General features: G+C 33.1%; 2 protein-coding genes and 1 long non-coding RNA gene across 3 annotated transcripts; 2 read left to right on the forward strand and 1 right to left on the reverse strand.

Moving 5' to 3' along the window:
• Positions 1 to 19,082: 19,082 nt before the first annotated feature.
• LOC139495704 (uncharacterized) lies at positions 19,083 to 19,833 on the reverse strand. The gene is made up of 3 exons (XR_011657434.1): positions 19,708 to 19,833; positions 19,395 to 19,556; positions 19,083 to 19,175 (listed from the first exon to the last, which is right to left on the reverse strand). It is a non-coding gene; the product is annotated as an uncharacterized lncRNA (long non-coding RNA).
• Positions 19,834 to 19,881: 48 nt separating this feature from the next.
• Positions 19,882 to 21,749, forward strand: LOC139495703 (uncharacterized). The gene has a single exon (XM_071284034.1). The coding sequence runs from the start codon at positions 20,409 to 20,411 to the stop codon at positions 21,444 to 21,446; it is 1,038 nt and encodes a 345-aa protein (XP_071140135.1). The 5' UTR covers positions 19,882 to 20,408; the 3' UTR covers positions 21,447 to 21,749.
• A 2,225-nt stretch (positions 21,750 to 23,974) lies between these two features.
• LOC139494295 (uncharacterized protein F54H12.2-like) lies at positions 23,975 to 25,282 on the forward strand. Its single transcript, XM_071282463.1, has one exon. The coding sequence runs from the start codon at positions 23,975 to 23,977 to the stop codon at positions 25,280 to 25,282; it is 1,308 nt and encodes a 435-aa protein (XP_071138564.1).
• The last annotated feature ends 2,233 nt before the right edge of the window (positions 25,283 to 27,515 follow it).

The raw sequence follows: 27,515 nt of genomic DNA on the forward strand, positions 1-27,515 counted from the left end.
AGTAAACTTTGTTTTGGTTAAAACATTTATTCATTGATTTGTTGATGTTCAATACTACTTTTAGCGCTATATGCTATTTATAATTATTAAAGGAAGCCGGACTGCACGGACAGTACAGAACTTCGGCAGAAAAACTCACAATCCTGGTAAACTCAGATAGGAATCGAACACACCTGCCACTTCGAATTGAGTAACTTGATTAGAAACATAAAATATCAAGTTGAAATTGGTGGTTCCTATTGGAAGGAGTGAAACACAGCAAGAAGAAGAACTAAAGTGCTGACCTAAACAACAGAAGTTCATGTATTACTTGCGTACACATATCATACACAAACATCGTGTAAAGTTTTGACGTAGCAATTTAGATTATAATGGAATGTGCACTGTGACGTCTTAGACCGTGTGCACAGATGATTAACTACCCAAAAGAGTGAGATGACAAATTCATGATAAACTCAAATTATAATAAATATAATTTTAATATAGTGTAGTCTTAAAGGAGTCATACGTTTTTAACTGGTCTTTCATGAGGACAGTTTCAAAATTGTTAATCATGCCATATTTCATTGGTAATTCTGAAAATAAATTATTATCCATTAAGTTGAGGAGGTAGTCGCTTGCCTTTTTCTCTGACCCATATTTGGGCATAATGTTTTATGGTCTGTGCGTCCGTTCGTTCGTCCGAACAGTATCGCTGGTTGTGGGATGCAGGGTGCTCTTATTTTCCCTATCTTGATTTTTCTCTACAAACAGACTCATTAATTTGTAATCAGACAATGAAAAAACCCAAAGCTTTATGTAATAACTTTATTGTAGCATTTTCGATAATTATAATAAATTGAATTCAACTAAAGAAATGGTGACCAACAGAATGCTCAGCAGATGCAAATTGATGAACCGGCACCACAAACGGGAAAACTTACGGTCTAATCTATATAAAAACGGAAAACAAGAAACATTTATGAACTACAGAAACCGACAACCACGGAACATCAGGTTCCTAACTTTCCGCCTGAATAAAATATCAGACGGGGATTGATTGATTTATTATTGGTTGCTTAATGTCCAGTGGCAAATATGTCATGGACGAAAACAAGTTAACAATACAAACAATAGATAGGACTTGTCACAATAGAGGCCTTTTGGGATGATTGTCGGGTACATTTGGATTGCCACTGGAAAATGAGGGTATATTGGATAGGGACAGAAATTTTGCCTTGTAACATGCCACCCACGAACCCCTCAAAGAGTTGTTGCAAGGGTTCTTAACGTGTAAAGAGTAAACGAGGCATCGGATTTAACGTTCCCAAGCTGACCGGACGTGACTTCGATCTTGATACATCCCGCACAGCCAAACGGACGCCCCACTTCGGCAAGCGTTTTACTGCCGCTCTGAACCAACATGATTTCCTTTGAATTGATTACGATACTGCGTTAGGTATCATAAAAACATCTTTTTTCAGATTAGCAACATTCTTGCTTTATATTATTAAAAAAAATCCCAAGTTTGAGACTTTAAAATTCCTCTATGCTTAGGAAAAAAAATCATAATCCTCATATGTGTACTTCATTAGTATGTACACGGCTTCCTCCACCAATAAAAACTGGCCGCAACGAAATAGCCTAAATGCGGTGTTTAACCAGTGTTAAACATTAAAAATCAAATCAAATCATTAGGGTGTGCCACATTGAAGTTTTTCCTGTACTAACACAGTCGTACTTTAAATTGTTCGAAAAACTGTTTGTTAACATCATTGGCTTTTCTTAAATCTGTAGGTCTAGGGTCAAACTCTGTAAGCTTCAGATGTTTTGGTTTGTAAGATGTATATGAAGCATCTGTAATTTTTCCTGGATTTTTATGTTTTTTTTCCCCTTTTCCCATTCTCATTGTTTACTAGTACATGCTTATTGGTCATTTCCAAACTCCTTACAGTGTTTATGTACTGTAAGTAAGACTGTTGCCAAATAATAGCAACGTCCGAGAGCTGACCCAGGACATGTACAGCTAGTATCTCTAACAGCCCCACTTAAACAGAATAGTGTTACTTGCACTTTCCTTTCTTCATTACGCATAGATGATGCAACTTTAATGATGGTTACGCTCATTATCCACGATGTTACTCGCACTACCACTCTTGACATACTGTTGGCCTTTGGTTAGTGTTTTTTTTATGTCAAATGGCCTAGGTCAGTGTCATCAGTTTGGCCATTTTCACCTTCCATCACAACACTTTCCAGAAGATAATGGTATGTGCGACCTTAATTGAAGTTTGTTGGTATTTGTCTTAAAGAAATGGTTTCAAACCTAGGACTGGGGGTGGTGGTATTGGTTAAAGTATCAGCACCTGATAGTCTATTTCCTTAAACCCAATCGTCGTTTATACTAAATGGTCAGGCCATTACAGTTAAAGGTCTACAACTTGCATGTTGTGTCTCACTGATAACGCCACTCCACGTCAGTTCTACAGTCTAATCTACCCTACAAGAACGCGTCAACCCTCGAAGTACAGTAAATTGACAACAACTTGTCTACACATCTCCTGATAAGGAAATACAGCGGAGCATCGTTCGTAGCTGTTAGCTTGACAATACGCAACACAGCTTGTGTGTTCTAGGCAGCAAACCAACAACGTTGAATAAACATTGCCTAGTTAGTTGATTTACATCATGGATTCCAGTCGCGCGGAACAGCAAGAAGAGGTTCAGCCCCCAGAGGATGATGTCCCCGAAGAACATGTTGAAACTCCGTCTAATATCACATATTTAGATGAAAATACCGAGACTAGGCGAGTACGTGACCTCACGGAAAAAGGTAAAGGAGCTTTCACAGAAAAACGTGACAAGTTTTGTCAGAAACTGGAGGCTCTATGGCCAGATATAGCATCCAAGTTATTGCAAATCACCACGCTTCCTAACGAACATCAGGAACTATTAACAGTCCAGGACAATATTGTAAAAGCCTGTATAAATTATAGTAGGCTCACAGACGAATACCTGAACTTTCTACAAAGGACCAGAACTTTGGACAGTCGAAAAGACATAGACGCATGTTATCTCACATTGGATTTTCGTCTGACAAAGGTGGAACTGGCCATGGAAGGTTTACATGAGCATCGCCTTGCCCTCTCAAAGGCTAAATCCAATCAAACAAAATCATCTAAGTATAAGGAAACCTCGCTTAGCGGAAGCTCTAACCGATATGTCAAACCTGACACGGAGGAAGCTTGCCAAAGCCGATGCTGCTAAGTCAAAAATAGCCTTTGTCGAAAAACGTGTCTCGTTAATGAATCAGGAGGCACTATTACAAGTTCACCCTTGGGTGCCTCGAATATAAGATAACGCGGTCATCTTGTGGTCTGGTCAGTTGATTGGAGTTTGCGGTCCTTATCGGACGCAAAAATGAATAATATTGTAAAAGTGTTGAGAAAGTTTCGGGAAGAAGATCCCGAAATGGAAGAATACGATGGGAAGTGTTTGCCGACACTCAGTAAGGCAGAACTTACAAGTATAGCAAAGTCCAAAGGTGTTAAGCTAGATGAACTATTGCTGTTGGGTGGAATCCCGGATTCAAGGGAGAACATGTATAAACTCGTGCATTTTGCACTTCGGTGTGCTGATACGATTCAGGAGGGTAAAGAGGATGAGGAGGCTGGGCCATCTAACCGCCCGGATCCACCTAGAAAAAAGAGAAAGACAAATGACACAACTGGGGTAAGAACAGTTTAATCAGTAAAAAAACAAAAGATTTTGGTTATGGTATTAGAAGTTGAATGCTCATATTTCATTTGATCCGGGCAGTAAAACAGAAATTCGTGTATTTGGTAAAACTGTATGCGAAAAGAGTCTCGTGTGGCAATGGTTTTGATTAACGTAAAATAATTTTGGCGTCGGTTAACTTTTAAGGATACAGTCAAAATTAAAGGAAGTTTATTTAAATAAATTGTAAATATTTATTACGTTCAGATCTAAGGGATGAGTAACATGCGGTAACGTTAGAGAAAAGAAATGAAGTGTCTGAAAGAGAGACAAGTTAAGTAAAGTTTTCATCGAAATATTTAAGGTTTTTAGTGATGATTCACGAGAGGAAAAATAATTAAAAAGGAGAAAAAAAAGTAGTTAAGAATGATGAAAAGAGGATTTTAAGTTTAAGCATGCAAAAAAAAAAAGGAGAAAAGTAATGAACTGTCTGAAAAGGAGTTATAATTATGTTTAAATGTAGTAAATAAGGAAAAGACAAATGAGGAGATAGATATGGAAAACAAATAGAAAGAAATTGGATACAAGATTGGTATCTAAAATACTGTGAAAAGAGGATGTTAGGTTAAGTGAAAAAATATGTGGTTAATTTAAAGATGATTGATGAAGGGTTGTCAATGCACGATCGATAGTTTTAAGAGAAGAAAATATTTATTAATGTTGAAGAAAAGTATTTGGAATATTAAAGATTATTATTAATGTTTCAAGAGAGCAATCATATGAAATAAACGAGATAATTATAAATTGTTTGCGGTTAAAGGATGAATTAAAGGTAAAAACAAGAGTGGCAAGAGGAAACCGTTTTGTTAATAGTGACGGAAAATATGACATGTATATAAAAAAAATGAAAGGAAAAAAGGTTAACTGTAGAAAGATATGAGTAAAAAGGGTTTAGAAAAACATGGTAAATAGTAAGGTGTAAAAGAAATATTAACGTTTATCGAAAGAAATATGTGACCTGTTACCCCTGCTACGCGCATGAGTACTCGAAGCTCTAGAATGTGCGTATTTTGTTATTTTATTTATTTATTTTTATTTTATTAATACAATTTTTTTAAACTATGAAACACATCGGGTCAGAGCGTTATTTGCTCTCTGTTGTTCTAAAATAAGCTTTTGGTATTTATCATCTACTCCCGGTACATTCCAAGTAAATCCGGCCTATTTGGTTAATGTTTAAAATTCAAGTTTATTGTTAATCATTGTTAATTGTTAGTTTTTCATGCAATTTGAAAGAGAAAAGGAAATAAAATGCTTTAATATTTGCTCATTGTTAAAACCGTACGGTGTATAACGTGATATATTTTTTATTTTATTTTTTTGTGTCATTTGATCATGTGAAGAATTGTCTTATTAGCAATTATATCACACATGTATAACATGTATAAACGAGTATGAAATAATTCAGTTTGTAAAAAGACTTGTTTAGGTTTCAGATCATATGACATAAATGTTAAATACTTATGTATGTTATAAATAGTAAGATCAAAAATAAAGATATTGTGGAAGAACTATATGAATAAGTCTTGTTAAATTCGTTGAAAAATAAGGTTTACAGAAGAGTATTACTTGCAATTAAAGGGCCATTTGTAAGAAAGTGCAAAAAAAAGGAAAAAAGAAAAAAAAAGACGAAAATTATGTCAAAGTCGTATGATTGTAAATGAAAGAAAGAAATAAAGAAAAAAAAATAGGAGGTACGAAAGGAACCAGCGTACAATTTAATTGTGTTCACTAGTTTTACTCCCAGATAATATTAAATCATGTTAACTAAAAATTAAAGGAAAAAAAAGAAAAAAAAAGAGTATAATTACGCATCATATTAATTTTGTTAATTTTTATTAAATAAATGAAGATGACAGGCTGCCTTTGTTACTAAGAAGGCATTGTATGTGCATTGTCGTCTTCATTATCTTACTGAATTTAAATATTTTTATCTATAAATTGTTGTTAGATGAGTATAACATAGAGAGGAATTGTGCAAGTTGTGATTGAAAGTATAAAAATGCTTATAACTCATTTCCAAACCTGGAAAAGTATGGTAATACTTTGATATTTGAGAGGCGGTTATGCAATAAGTACATGTTGTCAGTTACTTTCCTAATAATTTTCTCATCAAATTTATTTGTGTATGATAACAGTTCAGATAACGTCACGTGTGACAGCTGTAAGAAAAGCTGGACAGGATTAATTATCCACAATACAGTGATTAACAACATGTGTATAATTTAATAGTCTAGAGTATCTTAAGAAGTATATTAACCGTAAAAATCAGTGTCAACAAACACTGCCGGTATGCATGCATTTTAATTAGTATAGAACTGTGGTGGTACAAAGATAAACAATAAGTGTTATTATATGTGATTTTCCAAAACAGATGAAAGCCCTGGAGGACAAAATAGACAAACTGGAGATGATGTTGGAAGAAAAGAAAACAGCAGATGACGAGTCGGATTTGGAAAGAGCCAAGCGAGACGTGAAAGAAGAGGCATCCAAGGGACCAAAGGTTGATATTGATGTTTTGCACGAGAGACTTGTAATCCTTGAAAGTTTAGCTAAAAAGCAAAACAGTGATATTAAAGACAAGATAAATCTAATTTTAAACAGATTCATCTCTCACAAGTCAAACCCTTCTTTTGCCGCAGCACTTGTGTTAAAATTAGTCTGCAACAGAGAAGAAGTGAGCATTTTAGACAAGGAGCAAAAACTTATGAAAAATTTCGGACTGACAAAAAACACTGATGATGTCAATACACAAGGGTATGACATGTTTAAGCCAATGTCTTATAATTACGGTTACAATCGGTTTAGTTACCCACAAGGACCTTCACCTCCACGTTTTTATCAACAACCACGAAGGTCAAGACCCCGCACACCATTGATATGTTATCGTTGCAATAAACCTGGTCATATGGCTGGAGATTGCCTTATCCCTCCACCCCAGAACTAGTTATTGAACTCTTATCTTATGTTTTTCAGTTGTTGTTGCTCATTAGATGTTGGCATGCATTGTACATATGATAAAAATACATATATATTACCTTATATAACTGAATTCTGATGCAAGTTATATATATATAATTTCAAGAAAATTTTCGAATGAAACCATGGGAAAAAATGTGATTTTTGATAGCGACCCGACCAATGAATTTATTAGATTAGCATCGTATGTCAATTTAGAGGGGAAACTTTTTAAGTGAAAAGGAGTTGCAAATTAAGCCCGATTCAGCGGGAAAATCATTCAGTGCATCATTCATAAAAGGTCAGGTTCCGTCGACTGACAATTTAGTCTTTTTAAATCCGAATTCTTTTTAAGGCAAGGCAAATTCCTACGCGTGTAGATCAATGTGTAATTCGTCGCAAACTAAGGAAGTCTTAGATTGGATACAAATGTCAAGTCATGTTGGAATCCTTGGAAACACAGCTGTAGACCTTGAGGCAAAGCATGCCCTGGGAGACCCTATATCTAAATGTGATATACCATATACTGATTTTAAATCTAATATTCGAGAATATGTTTTTAATATTTTGAAAAATGAATGGAGTAAAAAAGATGATAATAAATTACATGAAGTTAAACCTAATTTAGGTAAACCTTTTAATAATTTTATGTGCAGAAAAGATCAGTGTGTTATTTCTAGATGTCGTATTGGTCATACTAGAATAACACACGAGTATCTTTTAAAAAATGAAGATGAACCACAATGTGTACCTTGCAACTGCAAGTATACTATTAAACATGTTTTAATTAATTGTATGGACTTTGCTTGATATTCGTAAGAAGCATTTCAATGTCAATAATATGTATGATTTATTTAATAATGTTCCATTTACAAATATTGTTGCATTTTTAAAAGAAATTGGAATTTATTATAGAATATAAAAAATGTTATTATATTTAAGTCGTTTTTAATTTTTATCACTTGATCTTACTGTTGATTTTTATTTGTAAATAATCATTTTGCTTTAGTCTAGAATTTTAGTATATTGAAGGACTTTTTGTCTTATTTTAAAAATATACTTTAAATTGTAAAAATATTCGACTTAGCTCTCGCCGCGATATAGCCTTTTTGTGCTCATGCGGCGTAAAGCAACCAACAATCAATCAATATATACATCTTTACTTCATTGGAAAATTCTGAAAATAGTCAGCAGTAAATTAACTGCAGAACAACAAGACATGATACATATTTTTGAAGAACAAAAAGATCGTTTTGGATTATTTATTGGATGTCTCTCAACCAAACCAACAGGACCATTGATGGCTGTTCTCATCTTGACCAACTCATGGTAAAAACAGGATTAACTGATATCCATGAGTTGGATTGTCATTTTTTAATTGCAAATTTCTGTAACCCTGAAAAATTCCTGTCATCAGCAGAAAAATCAGAAGTCAAGACAGATCATAGAATTATATTCTCCTTTAGAATGCACCCTCGAAGTGTCAACTCAAACTCTGTATCAACATAAAACCGGTTCTTAAAAAATCTAACTTCTATTTTGGCATCTTCAAAACTGTATCGGTAGGAGAATGTGGATTGGATACTACCGATAGACCAAATTCTCAAAACTTAAAAAAAAAAAACCAGCTTAATTTGGCAGTTCAGAAAACCCTTCCAGTCGTTGTCCACAGAGCAGAGGAGATAACAACCCAAACCTTTCAACTTTCCACCTCCATGGTCAATAACCTACCTAAAGATAACAAAACTCGTAGGCATTGTCTTGCAGGGACAGAACAAATGTCTGAGTCTGCATCTTCACATTTTTTTAACATTGTATTTTGCGTTACATCATTCATCTTTACTGACAAATATTCCTCCATCAAAAAGTTCAACTTCAACAACATTTTTTAGAATCTGATGCTCCATATATCCGCTACAAGGAGTAACTTGTCAACCCATACATCTTTGTAGGTGATGAATTTTCAAGATTATTTCTGATACCTTGAAGACGTTTTGGCCACTACTACAACAAATGCTTCAATGATTAAAGATTATTGAGGGGATTGGGTTTGAAGTAATAATGGGCAGTATTTTTTATTATTCTTTTCATAATTTCACAGTGATAGGCAGTTTTAACACAACTTATAATGTTTCTAAATAATATATATTTGATTAAATAATGTCACATTGATGCACTCTTGGTCTTTAGCCTTTAACATCTATTAACCAGATTGACTGGTTTGTAATTGGTTTAAGATACAAGTATATATGTTATTCTTTTTCATTGTCAACAAATTTGCTCATGGCCAACAAACCAAGATCATTTTGAGTTTTTTCTCAAGAAAACGGGGAGAAGTGTGGTGCCGTTGGGGGATTGTTATACCGCTTAAGCAGTTCTCCAATTTTGAAGAAATATGATATATGAAACAGGAAACTAGACAAGCATACATAACCTTACTCTCGGAAAACGGATAGATGGAACAACCCAAATACATGGAACCAGGCAGAGTTGCACTTCTGTTCTATTCAAAGTTTTAATCAAAGACACTTCGCCTTCGTCAAGACTGCAAAGTTGTGTTATATTAGATTAATTATTCTAGAACTATATATATTCAGGTAATAATTCCATTACACGTCAAACAACAATTAATATGACCAATTTTGACCTGCTTCAGAAAACCGGTTATGCTGAAATTAAGAGGCGCTGCGAGGGTCAATATTTCGATCTCACATTATCGTACGTTCACGCAGTTATGATGCCAATTTTTAAATGATAAATATAAAAACGACAAAATTATTTTTTCGATATAGTTTATATATCTTACGATGTTTCAAGTTAATTCTCTTTAGACTTCTACTCAAAATAATGCCTTAACATAAATTCAATTCTAAAACAATAAATAACATAGTTGAAAAGGTTCCGTATTTGATATCGCTCGAATGTGATTGTTTTGCCAAAACCGGTTTTACTGAATGTTAGAGGCCCTACGGAGGTCAATATTATATGTCTATCTCACATTGTACAATCACAAGTAAAAATGGCATTTGTTAAATTTAAATTCAGAACAAGACGCGACAACGTTATATTACGTTATAGTGTAGTTTGAACGATAATATTAACATCGTCAAACGGAAGGGCGTAGCAACAACACACAATTGAAACTGAGAACTAGAAACGTCAAATTTATTTGTTGACTACCTGTATGATTGCTGTTCCGATTTATATTACCTGGCGGGCCGCGCCTTCTTAAAGACATACATGCTTGCATACAAGTGAATATTAAACTGCTAGCACTACACTTTTTTTCAAAAATTTAAGATAAAAGTCCGTATTTCGAGTTATTTATCCGAATTACTATTGATTACACACAGAAATGCGAGTTCTACAATTTACAGGTATAAAATAACAAATAACTTTGACGTTTCATGTTCTCGGGTTTCAAATTTAATGTTTTCCAGGTGCACAGCATTCACTAAAATCCAAAACTTATTTCTCAAATGGATTTTGATTATTAGCGTTTTAGATGTTACGTTCCGAGTCAATGGCTCAATTAAAAATTCAGTGGTCGTCAACTCCTGTTACAAATAAAATCTTAGACCAATATGAAACAGAGATAATTTCGGAGAAGTTCACTAGAACATGAAAATTAAATATAAAAATAAACGCTAAAGAACAGAGTAAATATTAACGCAAACATATTAATATTAAACAGTTTCTATATATAACGAAATAAACCTATATACAACAAACACAGTCAATTCCTCATCTCTAATCCCTCTTTGCATATATTTTTGAGGTATTTGAAAATGTAATTTCAAAGACTTGCTTCACTGAAATATTTAATAATTTGGAAATTTGCTCTGCTACAAATCTGACAATATACGGGTTTGGAATTTGGGTTTCTCTACATTGGATATACGGATAATCTGATTCTAAAACTAGGCGAACAATTCCATTTTCTTTCATAATTTCTCGAATATTTGGATAACGATTGCCAACGTAGTGACGAACCGCTTCAAAATAGAATATTTATTAGTTCATAGATACTAGGAGGTAAATTCTACATATTTAATTTTTTCTACCTCATCTGCTTTGCAGTACATTTTCGTTCCGTTAAAACATCCGCACTTAAAGTCTTCTCACTGTTGGTGAAATTCTCCCTTCTACCCCTGATCGTTCGATGAACGCGTTCAGATGTATTGTCAATATATCTTCAAAATTCAGGCAAGTATTGTTATTCCATGGTCCTGGTCTACTCTAACCCTGATTAACATAGATGTACTTGTCACATAAGTGATGGGGGTGAATCTCCACACATGTCAATCTTCTCCTATATCTTAGGACTGAACGGGAGACCCTTATGCATGTCAGTGACCCTCCGAATCACCGGTTTCTGATGACGGGTTTTGGGAGTAACCAAGGAGACATAGTATGAATATGAAACTGAAGTAAATAAATGAATAAGAGGGATTTCAATTCAACCAATAAAATAATCTGTTTTTGCGGAGGTGTATTCATCAACTATGCGATATTTTGACCTTATAAACTTAATTATCCGCCTACTCTACCAAACTAAAATTGTTCATATCAATACGAATATTGTACTGCCAGAAATAATACATAAGACATACTCCTGTTTTTAAGTTGGTTGGTTAAAGTGCTGTTTAGATGCATGTACAGGTTCAAATGTATGGTCAATAAAAATCACGACTGGTAGTATATTGCTCCTGTTTTAAGTTGGTTGGGTAAAGTGCTGTTTAGATGCAGTAGGGTGTGTCTGATGTTTGGTAGTAAATTTGTGTGGTGTAGATGTAGTGGTGACTACTATAAGGGGTTCCCAACCTCCCATGCCTATAGGGGTTTAACAACCCCATAGGTACATGTAATAAATTTAACCTTTAAAATATAGGGGGTTCACTAACCCCACTAAAACAGTTAATATATACATATACATGTAATATATATCCTCCAACCCCATAGATACATGTACTGAATGTAAACTCTTCAATATAGGGGGTTCACTAACCACTGATACAGTTAATATATATCAACCAAATAATGTAGGGGTTCACAAACCCTACTGTTCGGGTACTGATTATAACACCTCATAATTTTAATACACAAAATATTGTAATGGTTTACCCCCACGTTTAAACTCACACAAAAAAAAAAAACGATATGTATATACCCTCCACATGTGTAACACCAAAATTATTTAAGTGGGGTCATAAATAAAATCTATGAATTAATATCTTATTAAGGTATATAAGTCAAACAAATACTACAGAGGACAACGATGACGACGACCTAATGAAAAGCCATGAAGGTAGATGTATGATTCATTTACAGGGAGATTGTTATGTTTTAGCTAAAGAGTTTAGGGAACAAGTTTATATAAACAGTAGTAGTAGAATAGGGATAAGAAAACAGTAGAGCAGGTAGAGCAAAGTAAACATTGTGCTAGTGATGATGGAATGTTTGGTCCACGTATCATACTTTTGACCAAGGTAGTGCAACATTGGTTGGTAACCAGGGTATGTTTGTCGTCCATTTTGTTTTTCCACGTTTCAAGGTAAAGCAACATTGGTGGGTAACCAGGGATATGTTTGTCGTCCATTTTGTTTTCCACGTTGTAAGGTAAAGCAACATTGGTTGGTAACCAGGGTACGTGTGTCCCCCATGTTGTCCACATTGCAGAATTTTGTGTTGTTTTTTTGCTTGTCTAAATTTGTATTTGCTTGGAGTTAACCAATATGTGAGAGAGATGGTTGTTGATAAGGGGTTGGCATCCATTTTCTTTCCACAACACACAAACTACAGAAGCTTGAGAAGAGATAAAACAAAGATTGAAGAAAATAAATTACTTTTATTATCAAAAACTTATATACATTATGTATACATCACATTTGGTGTAGATCACCATTATTGCAAACACTGATTGAGTATTTTTAGTATAAAAAATAAATATTACAATATATTTATAGTATATAAAAACTTGTATTAAAACCGATATTTGAGCATACAACCCTGAGTTTGTTTCAAATATATATAAAATTTTATAAAGCTTCTAAAACAAATGTTTTTTTTTTAACAAGAATGGATTTCTAAAAAGAGACATGTAAAAGATTACATATAGTAATATGATTAACTAGATGATCTTAGTTTTTTTTTAAAAATGACTACAATATAAAAAGTAACTTGATGGAATGTGATAGAAGATAAATTATGTTATAAAATAAAAATATAACCCACATGGTTTCCATGTTTAAAATGAAATCATGCATGAAGCAAACATTAAAAGATGGAATGTTGCTCTAAAGTAACAAAATATAGATAAAATATATACAGGTATCATGGTTTGATTAACAACCGTAAATGCTTATTTTTTCAATATAAGAATACACAGCACCAAAACTATAGTATAAGCACTACTCTCTTTATAAAACTTATCTTTATAGGGGAATCTGACAGAATGCATAGCACCAAAACTATAGTATAAGCACTACTCTCTTTATAAAACTTATCTTGGTAGGGGAATCTGACAGAATGCATAGCACCATAAGAATACACAGCACCAAAACTATAGTATAAGCACTACTCTCTTTATAAAACTTGTCTTTATAGAGTATATTTTCCTCTCTTAAACTATCATGAATATATTAAATATATATATAACAGCATGTTATCAGGAGTACAACTATCATGATTTGAAATATGAACTTTAATGATTATCACAATTATTTAGCACCAACTTTAAAACAATTAACATTTAATAAATTATCACAACTATATTGCTTAATAACAAGAAAAAGCAAAGACTATATACATGTTTTATATTACAGTATAAACATTTCATATACTACTAAGGTCTGTCTAATGTTCCCCATCAACCTCTATAGCATTTTTGATATTTTTAAGACCAAATTAACGTTATCTTTTAATCTGATAGATCATATCAGATAATCCCTCTGATGTAAAGCTTCATAAATATTTTGATTTTGTTCCTTTAGGAGTTATTATACTGTGTAATTACTAAATATTTTTAATTACAATCAAGCCTCAAGCTAAATAACTGTTGATAGATAAACATGTATAACAATCTTAAGATGTAGAGTATAGGAAATTGTCTTAATTGCAATCAAGTTTCAAAACTGATTAACTGTTAATGGAGAACATCAGACAGATAAACATATATTACTACTAATTTGAGTTAAACTTCTTCTTAACATAACAAAACAGACTTGTGTAAACATATACAAAACTTCTTGATATGTATAATATAAACAACACCCTTTGAAGTAACATCATTTCAAAAATCTGACTTATTCTCTATTTTCATCATAAAAATAAATTTAAAGAGAGAAATTAAGTGAAAAATGTATCAATTATCCATAATTTATAATCATGCCAAACACAGGATGTTGAGTCTTTCTTATGTATAGAAAGTTATCACTCTCCTTTGTTAAAACCTTCAATAATAATAAAAAAAAAAGCACCCCCCCTCCCCCCTCAATAAACTTCTTAAGATAATATAGCATAGAATACTAATATCTCCTTTGTCATCACAATGGATGCTTAGACATATATAAATAAATCCTAAAATGACATCTCAGTTAAGTCTAAATGAATTAAATTTATCAACCCAGCTTTATTTAATGAATCTTATCATAACCAAGAGAGAAGAATAAGTCCTTTAATATTTAGGAAAAATGTTATACTTTCATTCTATTTAGAAAACTTTATGATGGATCATCGTGCTTCAATCAGTAACTTTATTTCTCAATTAACTAATTTTGTATCTCAGCATGTGCCAGTAGTGGGGAGTCATTTTTTCCCGTGTTATAAGTGTTCAATACAACCTGAGTTGTTTGAAGAAATGAAGAATTGGTACTGTCAGCAACCCATCAGCACATTTAGTAGTACACAATTTGATGTTTCTGTACTATATCATGCTTTGTTGCATGAAAGGAGGGAAACTAGAATAGGATGTCTCATACGAATGAGTGAGACATTTCTGGGAGAATTGATGCAGCAGTGCAATGCAGCTAATAGTGTACAAAGCCGAGACATGTTGCAGATAGCTTTAGATATCTTGAAGGACAGGTAAGAAATACTTTAAACATAAATTTCAAAATATTTGAACCAACTATTTCTTCATAAAAATTACACTGGGTATATAACAGTTTAACAAACACTAATTTCAACCATTGAGAAGCTTATTACAATGTCCTTAAATACATATCATAAATAAAACATTAAGCTGATTTTACAGAGTTATCCCCCCTACAGTGTTAGGTACATCTTAATTACACAAATTATATAAAAGTTTGGTTTGAAAACAATAAAAAAAACAACATAATACACAAATTAATCACAAATTAAGTCTGTTGGGTGGTATGGACTGTCTGGTGCTTCTTCTTAAAATGAGTGGAGGTGCTGGTAAGGGTAGGATGACTTCCTGGTGTACTACAGGTGGTATAGGTTAGACTGCTGCTTGGTGTAGTGGTTGATGTTGAGGAGGGTTAATAAGCTGTCTTACAGGGGGGATGAAGTTTCTTTAAGCTGGTATAGCGTTTAGCAAAAGTCTATGTATACGGTTTAAAACCACTAATACGCTAATCATGGTAAAGATTAGAACTTGAAATTGCTCTACAAGAAGAAAATAAAAAAAAAAATACAAATTTTATAAATTGTTACTACTTAAATTGTACCAGGCTTTATTATAGAGTTCATCTTCTGAGTTTGAAATATTATTAGAATGTCTTTTCCTCCAAACAATAAATCCACCTATTAGAAAGAATATCACTGTAAGTAAAAAAAAAAGAGTTAAAAGCAGTGATATTGAAATTACAATTACAATTAATAATTAATTCTTTTATCCTAATAGAACTTATATTTAGGGGCAGTAGGAATCTCCTGTAGAGGAAGACCATGCTCAATTAACCCTCCCCTACTATTCCTCAAACATTTCTTCCCCAAACAAATGAGAGCTATCACCAGAAGTACTACAAGAAAAGAAATAATTTAACTAGTTATGGTATCCATTTCAACATATATAGAATCATCGTTCTTAACTGGAATGTAGTCTGATTGATAGTAATACTTTTTTAATAAGAACACCAAAATTAAGACAATTAAAAGAAACAAAATTACTCCAAGAAAAATTATATAAACTTTTAAGCTACCTGTTAAAGTGGTGACGGTTGCCACTATCCAGGGTGTTGTGGAGTTGGCCTCATTTTCTGTAGTAGTCGAAAATAAAAAATTAAATAATAAACTACATGTACACAAATAAGATAACATAACCTAATCCACACCCTAATACATGTTACAATCAATACACATTTAGCTTTAGTTGAATTTAAAGCATGAGAAATTTATAAGTATAAATGTCTAAAATAGTGAAAATAAGTACTTTCAAAATTGTTTACGTTAATTTTAACAGCAGTGTTTTTATGTTTTTAGAATACACCACCACAATGCAATGGTTATGTTAAGTAGGGATTCTCTTTGCCCTATTGGTGAAAACCCACCTGTTGATGGTCAGGTTGAGTGCTGGACATTTGGCTGTGGTCGTACACTTTTGCTGTTGGAACGCTTTGAGGCCATTCTGCTGAGGAGTCAGGAGAACCTCCCTCCGTATGAGGAGAGGTCTCGCCCGCATCAGTAGTGGACACTAGGTCTTCGGTATTCAGGTTTTCCAGTGATTGTAAAAAAAAACTAATAATATATCAAATTTAATATTTATAGTTTTTAACACAAATCTGTTTAATAGAAATACAATTAAAAGTATGCTAACAAATATTTCTTTTCTTATATTGATATACTTTTAAAAGAAAATAAAGGGAATTTGTCTTTCATAAAGTAGGTGTCAATTTTTTGTAAACAATAAAAATGGCGGATGTTGAAAACAAGTTACGTAATAGCATCTTACACAAATTTTATCTGCAATCTGCACTTCCGTGTTAGGGGATGTTGAGATGGCCTGGCAACAATTGCCTATGGTGCAGGTTTTTATGGATACTCTCTCTAAATGCTGGCCAAAAGTCATCAACGTGCTGGAACCCGCCAGTCTGTCTAGGGTGATCTTTTTCACTGAAGGCGGTCCAGTGAAAACGTAGCTGCCTTCCCCCTCATACAAACACTGCAGTTCTACTACCTCGTAGTTTTCATCAACCACACTTTTGCATTTCCTTATACTAAGGTCATGCACTTGGCCATAACACACAACAATACATAAAAACATCAAACACTTTGCGAGCACCATTTTTTGATTTTTCAGTTTTTTCTCTGTGAATCGTCTGCGCATGTGCACACAATCAACAGTTAATTAAAAATAAAAAGGCGGGAGATTATGATTGTATCAAAAAACAATACGAAAAAGAATAAATATGAAAGAATTGAGATGTTGCTATATGATCTTCAACAATAGTATAACTTGAAAAAAAAGGGGGGAACGGAAACATATAATAAGAAAATATTAGGTACAAGACAATGGCACTCAAAAAAAAATCGAACGTTTTGGTTTTTTTTTTTTTTTTTACAATGTAGCTGCTTTAGATACAGATTTTAAGTTAAGAAACCCAACAATAAAGCAGATGACATATTATCATAGTATAGTTTCTAGAGATTCATCAACACGTTGTTTTGTTGTTAAGCGCATTTTTGTTTGCGCACCACATAAACAATTTGGCATAGAGTTGTTATGCGAAACCTAAGAATGGGGTGGTTATCCCTCCTTTAGTCCCACCCCATACTTCAAAGTGTAATATTATTGGTTTAGATAATATTAGCTAGAAAAATGAAATAAATATAAAAGTGTGTATTTTTCGTTTACAAGTCAGTACTTCTAACCTTTGTTTAGAAATATATTTGCAAACGATTAAGTGTTATCAGAATGGCAGCCGAAAATGTGCAGTTTACCCAGTCTGTTACTTCAACTGGCAGGACGGAGTACAAAACCCAATTCGGGATAGGGAAAGTACTTTCCTTTAAAAAGTCCGCTAGAGGACTCTTTTATTTAGATTTGGCGGCATCTAATGGTACGATGAAGCTGAATTTAGGCTTAGACGAGCTGGATGATCTTTTTACCATGAGGGGGCACCTAGAGTCCCTAACGGCATACTTTCCACAGGTAAGACTATTTTCTTTCTTTTTGTTTTTACATGAGGTTCACGTGTAGGAGTTTTCTTTAAAAACCGAGGAAATTAAAGATTATACCCTTTGAGGTGTTTTTTTTTCTCTGTTTGTATGCGCTTACCGTAAACAACAGGAAGTTTTAAAGTATTGTCTATTACCGTTTATCTTTCTGTTTATCTATCTACCTCGCTTCATACACCACCACCACCAGCACCTTCCGTAAGTATATATTTATTAATGTAGAGTTGATTGTTGGTTGCTTAACGTCCAGTGACAAATATTTCATACATGCTCAGGGTGAGAACAAGTTAACAATACATACAATAGGTAAGTCTTGCAATAGAGGGTGGTGTTTTTTTTTTGTTCTTCTCAAGAATCACCATGTATTCTTAACTTGATACAATGCAAACAAAGCAATACTTGTTTTTTATGTATAGAATTGAACTTGCAAACAACCTTTTTGTCCTTAAAAAAAGATAAGCAACACTGAAAGTATTTCATTTCTCTCTGGTTTATTTATTTAAACATTTCATTTTTATTATTGCAGGCACCTCTAACATTGATATATGAAAACGAGGCCACTCCACTTCAAACAGACCCGATGTGGAATAAGGGAAGTACAATTCCGGTGAGGGTGGCCACCAAGAGGCAAGAAGAATCACTCCCGCAGTGGGTCAGCAAGACTGCAAAGTATGAGCAGGTGTCTCCTGTGAAAAACAATCTATCAGAGGAGGAAATGAGAGCATTTTTCCAGGCGATGTAATGACGATGTGGTGTGACTAGTGAGGCGTTTAAAGGAATAACATTTTCAAAATTTCATTATGGACATACAATCTATCAGAGGAGGAGATGGGAGCATTTTTCCAGACGATGCAATGACAATGTGGTGTGACTAGTGAGGCGTTTAAAGGAATAACATTTTCAAAATTTCATTACGGACATAATACAAACAAACTGAGACGGTTAGTTTTTTAAGAATATTTAATAAATACTATCACTAATATGTGTCTATCTTATAATGTCCATAAGCATAACTTTCAATTGGGTTCTTCAAGTAGCGTTTATCATCAAAACTACACAGTCCTTTTTTCACTACGGTATCCATGAACAGTTCATGATTTTTACTTTTAATGCACGTCATTGAATTGGTGGTCGTAGTTTCTTCATTTAAACATTTCTTAAACATTTCATGTCGGAGAGTCTGTTTTATTTCAGTTTTTGAAATGCCTTTCGCCACTTTTTTTTTTCCTTTTCGCATGTGATACCTTCTGTGGAGGTCTTGTTATACAAAAGGCTGTACATTTTAGGTCTCAAGCCAACGAATTCTTTTAAAGGAACACCTGAAAAGATGTTTTGAGGCACATGAGAAAAAGCTAAATTTAACATAAAATTCTAAAGAAAAAGGAAAATTTAACAGAAAATTCTAAAGAAAAAGGAAAATTTGAAAGAAAATTCTGAAGAAAAAGGAAAATTTAACAGAAAATTCATAAGAAAAAGGAAAATTTGAAAGAAAGTTTATGTTAAACTTTAGAGAGAGATGTTTGTTTGAAAGAACTCACCACCAAGCTCATCTTTAAATTTCCCAACGACTTTCTTATATTTGCTGGAAAAGAGATGTTTCGTTTTGTTGAATGAGCCGTAGTTTGAGGTATCGAATAGGTCTTTGATAGGTTTCATGTCTTCATATACATCATCAGTCAGAATCTCATAACACAACGAATCTAAAATGAATTCAGAAATGTTAGCACAATACCAAAGAGGAATCACTTCCTTTATTCTACTTATACAAAGGATAAAACAATGAAAAATATTAGAAATTTAAAAGAAACAATGGCTTTTACTGTAACAAACAAACAAACAAAAATATCATACCTGTATCTGTAAACAGCAAGTTGATCTTGTCACCGTACTGAGGCTTCATCACCTTGTAATGAAATTCATACATCAGTCTCTTTGAAAGGTCTAAAATAGCTTGTCCGGCATAGATGGGTTTGTTGAGAGTTAGGTTGATCTGTTGGTTGTGTACTCCAACGAGGTCTTCATTGAAAATTTGACAGCATAGAAACGACACTACTACTAACGGGGGTTCTTTACCCCCTACAATACCTATTATAACCCCTATATGTCGAGCCCCTAGATACACAACCTCCATCTTATATGGGGGATAACTATTATAACCCCTATATTTTAAACCCCTAGATACACAACATCCATATTATATGGGGGATAATTAACCCCAACCTTTCCAACACCCATATAACATCCAATGATATGGGAGTTAAATAACTCCCCCAACTTTAACATTCAAATGTTAAGGAGGTTAAATGGATTTTAAATGTTATTCAAGTTTGATACATGGGGGTTATACATATTTAAATGTTATATTCTACAACATACACCATTTTAACATCCATTCAATTCAACAGGATGATTTTGTATCCTATATTTATGTAATCTGTTATATGAAAACAAAATCACTCACCATGAACTGTAATAATATAAATAAACTTTATGTTCATCATGAGGTTTATACATCTTTTCGATCACATAGGTAGCATTTAAAAGAAAACAGAATGGGCAGATATCAATGTGGTTGTTTTTCTGAAACATTTCATGATACTTTTACTAATACTGATCAAATTGAACACAACAACATTTGTGGACAACACCCATCACAAGAATCAGCTAAAGAAGGCCATGACAAGAAATTTAAAATGGAACAGGTTATAGGAAAAGCTCGAGAAATGTTAATGGCACAAATGGATTCTGATAATGTGGCGCATCATTTGGCAACAAGAAACGTCATAACCGTAGAAGATAAAAACAAAGTGTTCAAGATTAAATCTAAATATATGAAAGCTGAGAGACTTTTGAAACGTGTTATTGAGTCGAACAATTCATCTCTTCACCATTTGAGGATGGCTTTAATCAAGGCAGACCAGAAAGATCTATTGAAGTATATAAGTGAAAGAAATGAGCAATACGTAGAGTTTGATGATGATGATTTAACCAAAAGCTTGGAAGGAAGGTGTATGATTCCGTTACAAGGTGATTCGTACGTTGTTGCGAAAACTTACAACGATAAGATTCTCATAAACATTCGTAATTATCGAAAAGTAGCTGAGAAGAAATATCCCACTAAACAAGGTGTGTCGCTTACACTCTCAAGATGGCTAGAGTTGAAATCTCAAAAAGACTACATTAACAGTATTTTTCAACTTGTAACAGATGGCGAATCGGTAGACGAAGAACTTATTCACTTAGGCGGAGGAGTGTACGTGACACTAAATTCAAAATATCCTAATGTAGACCTAAGACATTTCTGGAAACCTGAGGATTCGGATAAACCCGTTCCAACCAAACGTGGAATAACATTAAATAAAATCAAATGGAACAAACTTTGTGATGTCATGACTATTATGACTGACTTTGTTCCAGAACTTAATAATGCTATCGTGTGTGAGTATACTCACTACAATGAAATGGAACTTCAGAAATGTTCTGAATGTCATCCATTTAGTGACGAAGATGAAGAGGAAGTATCTCAAAATCAGGAGGGGGATTTTCAGATAATGAAACCCATTATCATGCATGATCATGAATCTGAATAAAATGGTGGTTTGACAATTTGTGAAAAGCAATGGAATTAGATGACACACTAATGACAATAATATTATGTTTAATATATTTTGCTGTTGTATTTATAAAATAAAATATACATATATAACTATTAATGTGTTTGTGTTTTTAATTTAATTCGGTATAACTGTTGAATTATTTTGGAACAGGTAGCAATATAGTTGACGATACTCTTATTTTTAGAGAAGGGTTTTACACTTTTAGTTTTTGTTTTTGATCAATCAATGTTGATATGGTTTGTTTTTAAAGAGATTTTTATTTTCGAATTGGTACAGATTTGTAAAATTTTATAAATCATTGTTACACAGATTTAATGTTCATTTAAGTGGGTTATCATCAGAACGTTAATACACGTTTAAAACTATTGTAAATTTGAACACTATTACACCACAGAAAAACAAAATGACACAGAAGCAAAAGGAGAATTACGTTAAAAGAATATGGACAAACCCTAATCATCCTGGAGCTTTTGCTGGACCAGATAAATTATTAAAAGTTATACGTAGTGAAGGAAAATTTGACATAAGCAGAGCACATTTAAAAAAGATTTTAGCTAAAGAGGATACATATAGTGTTCAAAAACCTTCACGAAAAACATTTAGACGAAATAGAGTAGTTGTAGCAGGGTTGAATGCTCAATGGGACGGAGATTTAGCATCAATGGAAAATGTATCGAAATACAACTCAATGGAAAAATACAACTCGGATATTAAGTTTTTATTGATACTGATTGATATTTTTTCAAGATTTTTGATAGTTAAACCTCTAAAAGATAAAAAGAGTGACACAGTAACGTCTGCTTTAAAAGAGATTTTTAAAACGGGTAACAGGAGACCCAAAACTGTACGTTTTGATTTAGGCGGAGAATTTCAATCAAGTGTAAAAAAATATTTAAAGAAAGAAAAAATTAATGTATTTTACACGCACAATTCTAAAATAAAAAGCAATTATGCAGAGAGAGTAATCAGAACGTTAAAAAATCGTATTTATTCTTATTTTATGGAAAATCAAACATCTAAATACATAGATGTTCTTCAGAAATTGGTTAACAGTTACAACAACACACCTCATCAATCCTTGGGAGGGGCAACTCCTGCGTCTGTTACCAAAATAAATGAGGACGAAATAAGATATATACAATACCTAGTTAGAAAAAAAGCAAAATCTATAGAAGTAATAAAAAGGAAGAAGAAAAAACAAGTTTACAAATTCAAGATAGGAGATATTGTACGAATATCACAACTAAAAAGGGTATTTGAGAAAGGCTATCAAGAAAATTGGACATTGGAATATTTCAAAGTATCTAAAAGATTTAAAAGAGAAAACCAAGACATATATAAGTTGAAAGACACCCTTAATGACGACGTGAAAGGATCGTTCTATAGATACGAGGTACAGAAAATAGACCAATCACAGAAGAAACTGTACAAAATAGAAACTATTCTAAAAACCCGAAAGGTAGTAGGAAAAGAACAAGTATTAGTGAAATGGTTGGGTTGGCCATCAAAATTTAATTCTTGGATTTTAAAGAAGTCGATCAAAGATATAAAATAATATGCTGTAATTGTTAGATGTCATTCAAAGCCAAAATGAGTTTGATAATTGTTGTGTCTTCAGAAGATGGAAAAGGTTTATTTACCGATAACAAACCCTACGATTTCAGAGTTAAATTAAATCAAAGAATACGGTTGGATCATAATTGGGTGATCGCCATTACGGAATTTACTTCATCAGAACGTATCGATTCACATAAAAATCCTGAATTATTTATTTTTTCAGACATATGCCAGAATAGTTTCATTGGAAATAACGAACATCCATTACTTAGAAGGACATATTTTGACAACGCAAAACAAAGAAACATTATTTACAATACTCCGTATTATATTCAGGTCAGACAGGGTGAAATACAACAAATTCATTTTTATATAAAGGATGACAAGGGACAAGATGCTTCATTTTTACAAGAGAAGGTGACCATAACGCTTCATCTGAAAAAAAGATCCCCTTGTTCGTGAAATGAATAATTATCTAACAGATCCTCTCATCTGGAAAAGATTTCATAAAAACATGGAGGGGAATAAATTTAACGCATACAGTTTCAGACGATTGAAAAGAAAAAAATCAATTAGGACGGGGACTTCATGGTCGTTTTAGACATTCTTACATGATTCCTGTGAATGTGAATGCAAACGACACCGAGACAAATTCCATCAGTACTACCATGGTATCACCTGTTGTTGCCTCAGAAGATAGGGCAACTTCAGAAATGAAGGACGTAAAAGAAAAGAAAAAACCCCATGTTAAGGTGTCGAGTATTATAAAAAGAAAAAACAAGAAAAAAAAGCTCAAAACGAAAAAGGAACGCAAACAATCAACATCAAAAACAACCAAGAAGAGAACCAGACGAGCTTCAAAAAAGAAATTCAACAAAGACTATTACGATAACGTTGGGAGTTCAGTTTCTGTTAAAAAAAAAAAGAAAACGATAAAATAAATTATGGCTTTTTTGAGTGAAGATAATAAGGAAATTGGCCTTCCAATGGAACTTTCAATATTTGCTTTTCCCCCTAACCAAGTGGCCATAGATAAAATAACATATACAGAGGAAAGGCCAATATCTAATCTGATTAATGATTCCACACCCATTGAAATAGTAATCTCAGGAGCTGGTAATGATTACATTGACTTGAGAAAAAGTCGTCTTTTTGTTAAATTACAAATTTTAAAAGAAGACGGATCTTACCTGCAACCAAAGGAAAAAACGGGAATTATTAATTTACCGTTACAGAGTATGTTTTCACACATTGATGTATACATGAACAACAAATTAGTATCGGCTAATTCTAACAATTATCCATGGAAATCGTACTTCAAAGTTATACTGTCTTCGGGAAGCGATGAACAAAATTCTCAACTTCAAAGTCAGCTTTTTATGAAGGATGATGACCCTATGGATTCGTTGACATTAAATGCTGGATATGTTAACAGATATGAATACACAAAAGAGTCTAGGACATTCGAATTAGAAAGTAATTTGATGGAAGATGCATTACTTTTGGATAAGTACTTGATTAGTGGCGTGGACATTTACATGAAACTGTTCCGTTCCAGTGCTCCTTTTTTACTGATGTCCGGAGAAGCAAAACCAAATTACAAGGTTAAAATATTAGACGTGTTCTATAGAACTGCTAGGGTTAAAGTGGATCCGGGTGTTATTTTGAATCATAGGCGTCAAATTCAAGAATCTCCAGCTAAATATTTGATTAACAGAAGTAACGTAATACAAAATGTCATACCTCTAGGATCAACAGAATTTTACTGGGATTCTTTATTTCCGAAATCTCTACCTTCTAAAGTTGTGTTCGGACTTGTTCCTCAAAAGGCAATAAATGGTGATTATACGGCCAATCCTTTCAATTTTCAACACTTTAACATGTCATGTATTACTTTGAAAGTCAATGGTGTGGAAGTGTATGGATCACCTCTTAACATGGATTTTAGCAACAACAGAAATTACACAGCAGCATATGTAAGACTTTTTGAAATATGCGATAAATGGCAGAAGGATACAGGATTAAATATTTCTTTGAATGATTTTGGGAATGGTTATACGTTCATAGTGTTTTCCTTAGATCCTTCTGATTTCCAAGAAGATTTTCTCAATTTGGTAAAACACGGAAATGCTGGATTAGAAATACGGTTTAGCGTACCCACAACAGAGGTTGTGAATTGCATGTGCTATTACCAATCGCAAGCCATTTTGACATGTGACGAGACAAGAAATATAAACATAGTGGAACCATGAATGCAAGAGAACTGATCGTTTTTTTAAAAGACTTTAAATGTTTAAATAAAGTATCTATCTGTATAAGTGACATTAATGGTTTGCCTGCTACCGTTGTGAATCACTACCCTCAACTATTTATTATCAATCCTGGAAAACATTGGTTGTGTGTATTTTTCTATGACTCTACAAAAGCTGAATATTTTGATAGTCTGGGAAAATGTGTAGAGTTTTATGGAACTAATTTAGCAAAGTTTATAAGCAACAACGCTAAAGATTGTTTTTCAATACAGAGACAATTACAGTCTAACACTTCAGATATTTGTGGACTTTATGTTGTATGTTTTGTAGTGATGAAAGTATGTTATCAATTTTCAATTAAAAATTTTAATGATATGTTTACTGATAATGTATTTGAAAATGACCAATTCATTAAAATGTTTTTTTCTAAATAAATATTAGATGTAAAAAAAAAAAAAAAAAAGTTTTGTTCTTTTTACGAGGGGTCTTCTCTGATATGAATATAAAACTCATATGCGACGTATCGTCTTCATTTTAAACAAAGTCATGGAGAAGGAACACACTCTTCTTCCTTTTTCATCTCCAACCACAATATATATCTCTGGACCAACTCAAGCAGGTAAATCGATTTTTACTAAAAAACTTATAGAAAATGCTGACGTAATGTTTACCAAACCACCGGAAAAAATTTTATATGCATATTCCGAATATCAACCATTATTTGACGACATTCAATCGTCCAACTTAATATTTCATGAAGGTCTGCCTGATAAACAGAAAATAGAAGAATTTACTCAAGATACTCAACATTCGTTAATCGTACTGGACGATTTGATTTCTAAAGTAGTACAATCAGAGGAAGTTTTACATTTATTCGCCGTCACTAGTCACCACAAAAAGGCATCAGTGGTCCTTATTTCACAATCTTTGTATCCTCCAGGTAAATACTCAAAAAGTATTTCCCTGAATTGTGCTAATTTTGTCTTGTTTCACAATCCTAGAGACATGCGTCAAATTGTAACGTTCGCATCACAAATACTTCCAGGAATGACTCGATATTTCTTAGATGCATTTTTGAAAATTACAAAACAGAAGTATGCATACATACTTATTGACCTCTCGCCTCATAGAGAAGACAGACAATACATGCTTAGAACGGGTATTTTTCCAGGTGACACCTGTATAGTTTACAAACCTATATAAAAATGCATTCTTGTTCGTACGATCATTTGGTGATAATGAGCAGGCGAATGAGGTCAAATGCTGTGTTTCTGAAGTTTTTATACGAAACTGGTACAAACCAACGAGTTGCAATCTTATCAAATCTGACTAAACCACAAATCAGTGTTCTATCTGAAGTAGCTTTAAATATTTATAAAGGAGTATTCCCCAACAAACAAAAATACGTCAAGTCATTAAAACCATATAAATCCATTGTGTACCAATTGGGAACAAAATCAGTAGGAGTGCGAAAAAAGAAACAATTATTGATTCGTCATAATAAACTAATTCCTAGTTTGTTAAGACCTGTTATGGATTTTTTGCAATGATGGCAAAAGAACTAGTTTTGTTATCTAAAAGAAAATATGATGAACTTTTAAAATCTGCGTCAGAGGATAAACAAGACAAACCTACAGGAGAAATAATGGAAAACGAACATGGCGAGAAACCGCAAATTTCTAAACCCATAGAGCAAGTTCCAAACTCTGACCCAGCTGAAATGGGACGGTTCGTTGAGAAGATTAACGACGATGCGAGTGGTACACCAGGAATTCTAGATCAACCTCCTAAGAAAATGAAAAGAAAAAATATGAAAAAAAACTTAAAATGGATATTATATTAACTTTTAATTATGTAACTTCTCATTTGTACAATAAAAATCTTCAATAAAGGATTAATGTTAAGTCATTTGTTGCAACAGTAACCGAAAGGTAAAGTAGTTAAGTCATTTAACAATCTTTTCTTTGTATATACCATTCTGTACTCCTTTTCCTCAATCCTGTTGTATAATTTCCTTTTACATGCAAGTCGGGAAATTTTACGCGGATTGGTAGTCTTTATTGTTTTGATAGTTTTATTCACCACTACGTCACAAATAGATGAAAAATTTATTAGATCTGAATTCATCTTATTGTCTAACGAAAAACCTCTCACTTTACACTTTTCATTGCCCGATGCCAATCTGTAGGCATAATTCTTAGGTCCTCCGGCCACAAAATGTGTGATGTGTTTA

Source organism: Mytilus edulis, chromosome 11 (genome assembly GCF_963676685.1).
Source record: "Mytilus edulis chromosome 11, xbMytEdul2.2, whole genome shotgun sequence".
NCBI classification, from domain to species: Eukaryota; Metazoa; Mollusca; class Bivalvia; order Mytilida; family Mytilidae; genus Mytilus; species Mytilus edulis.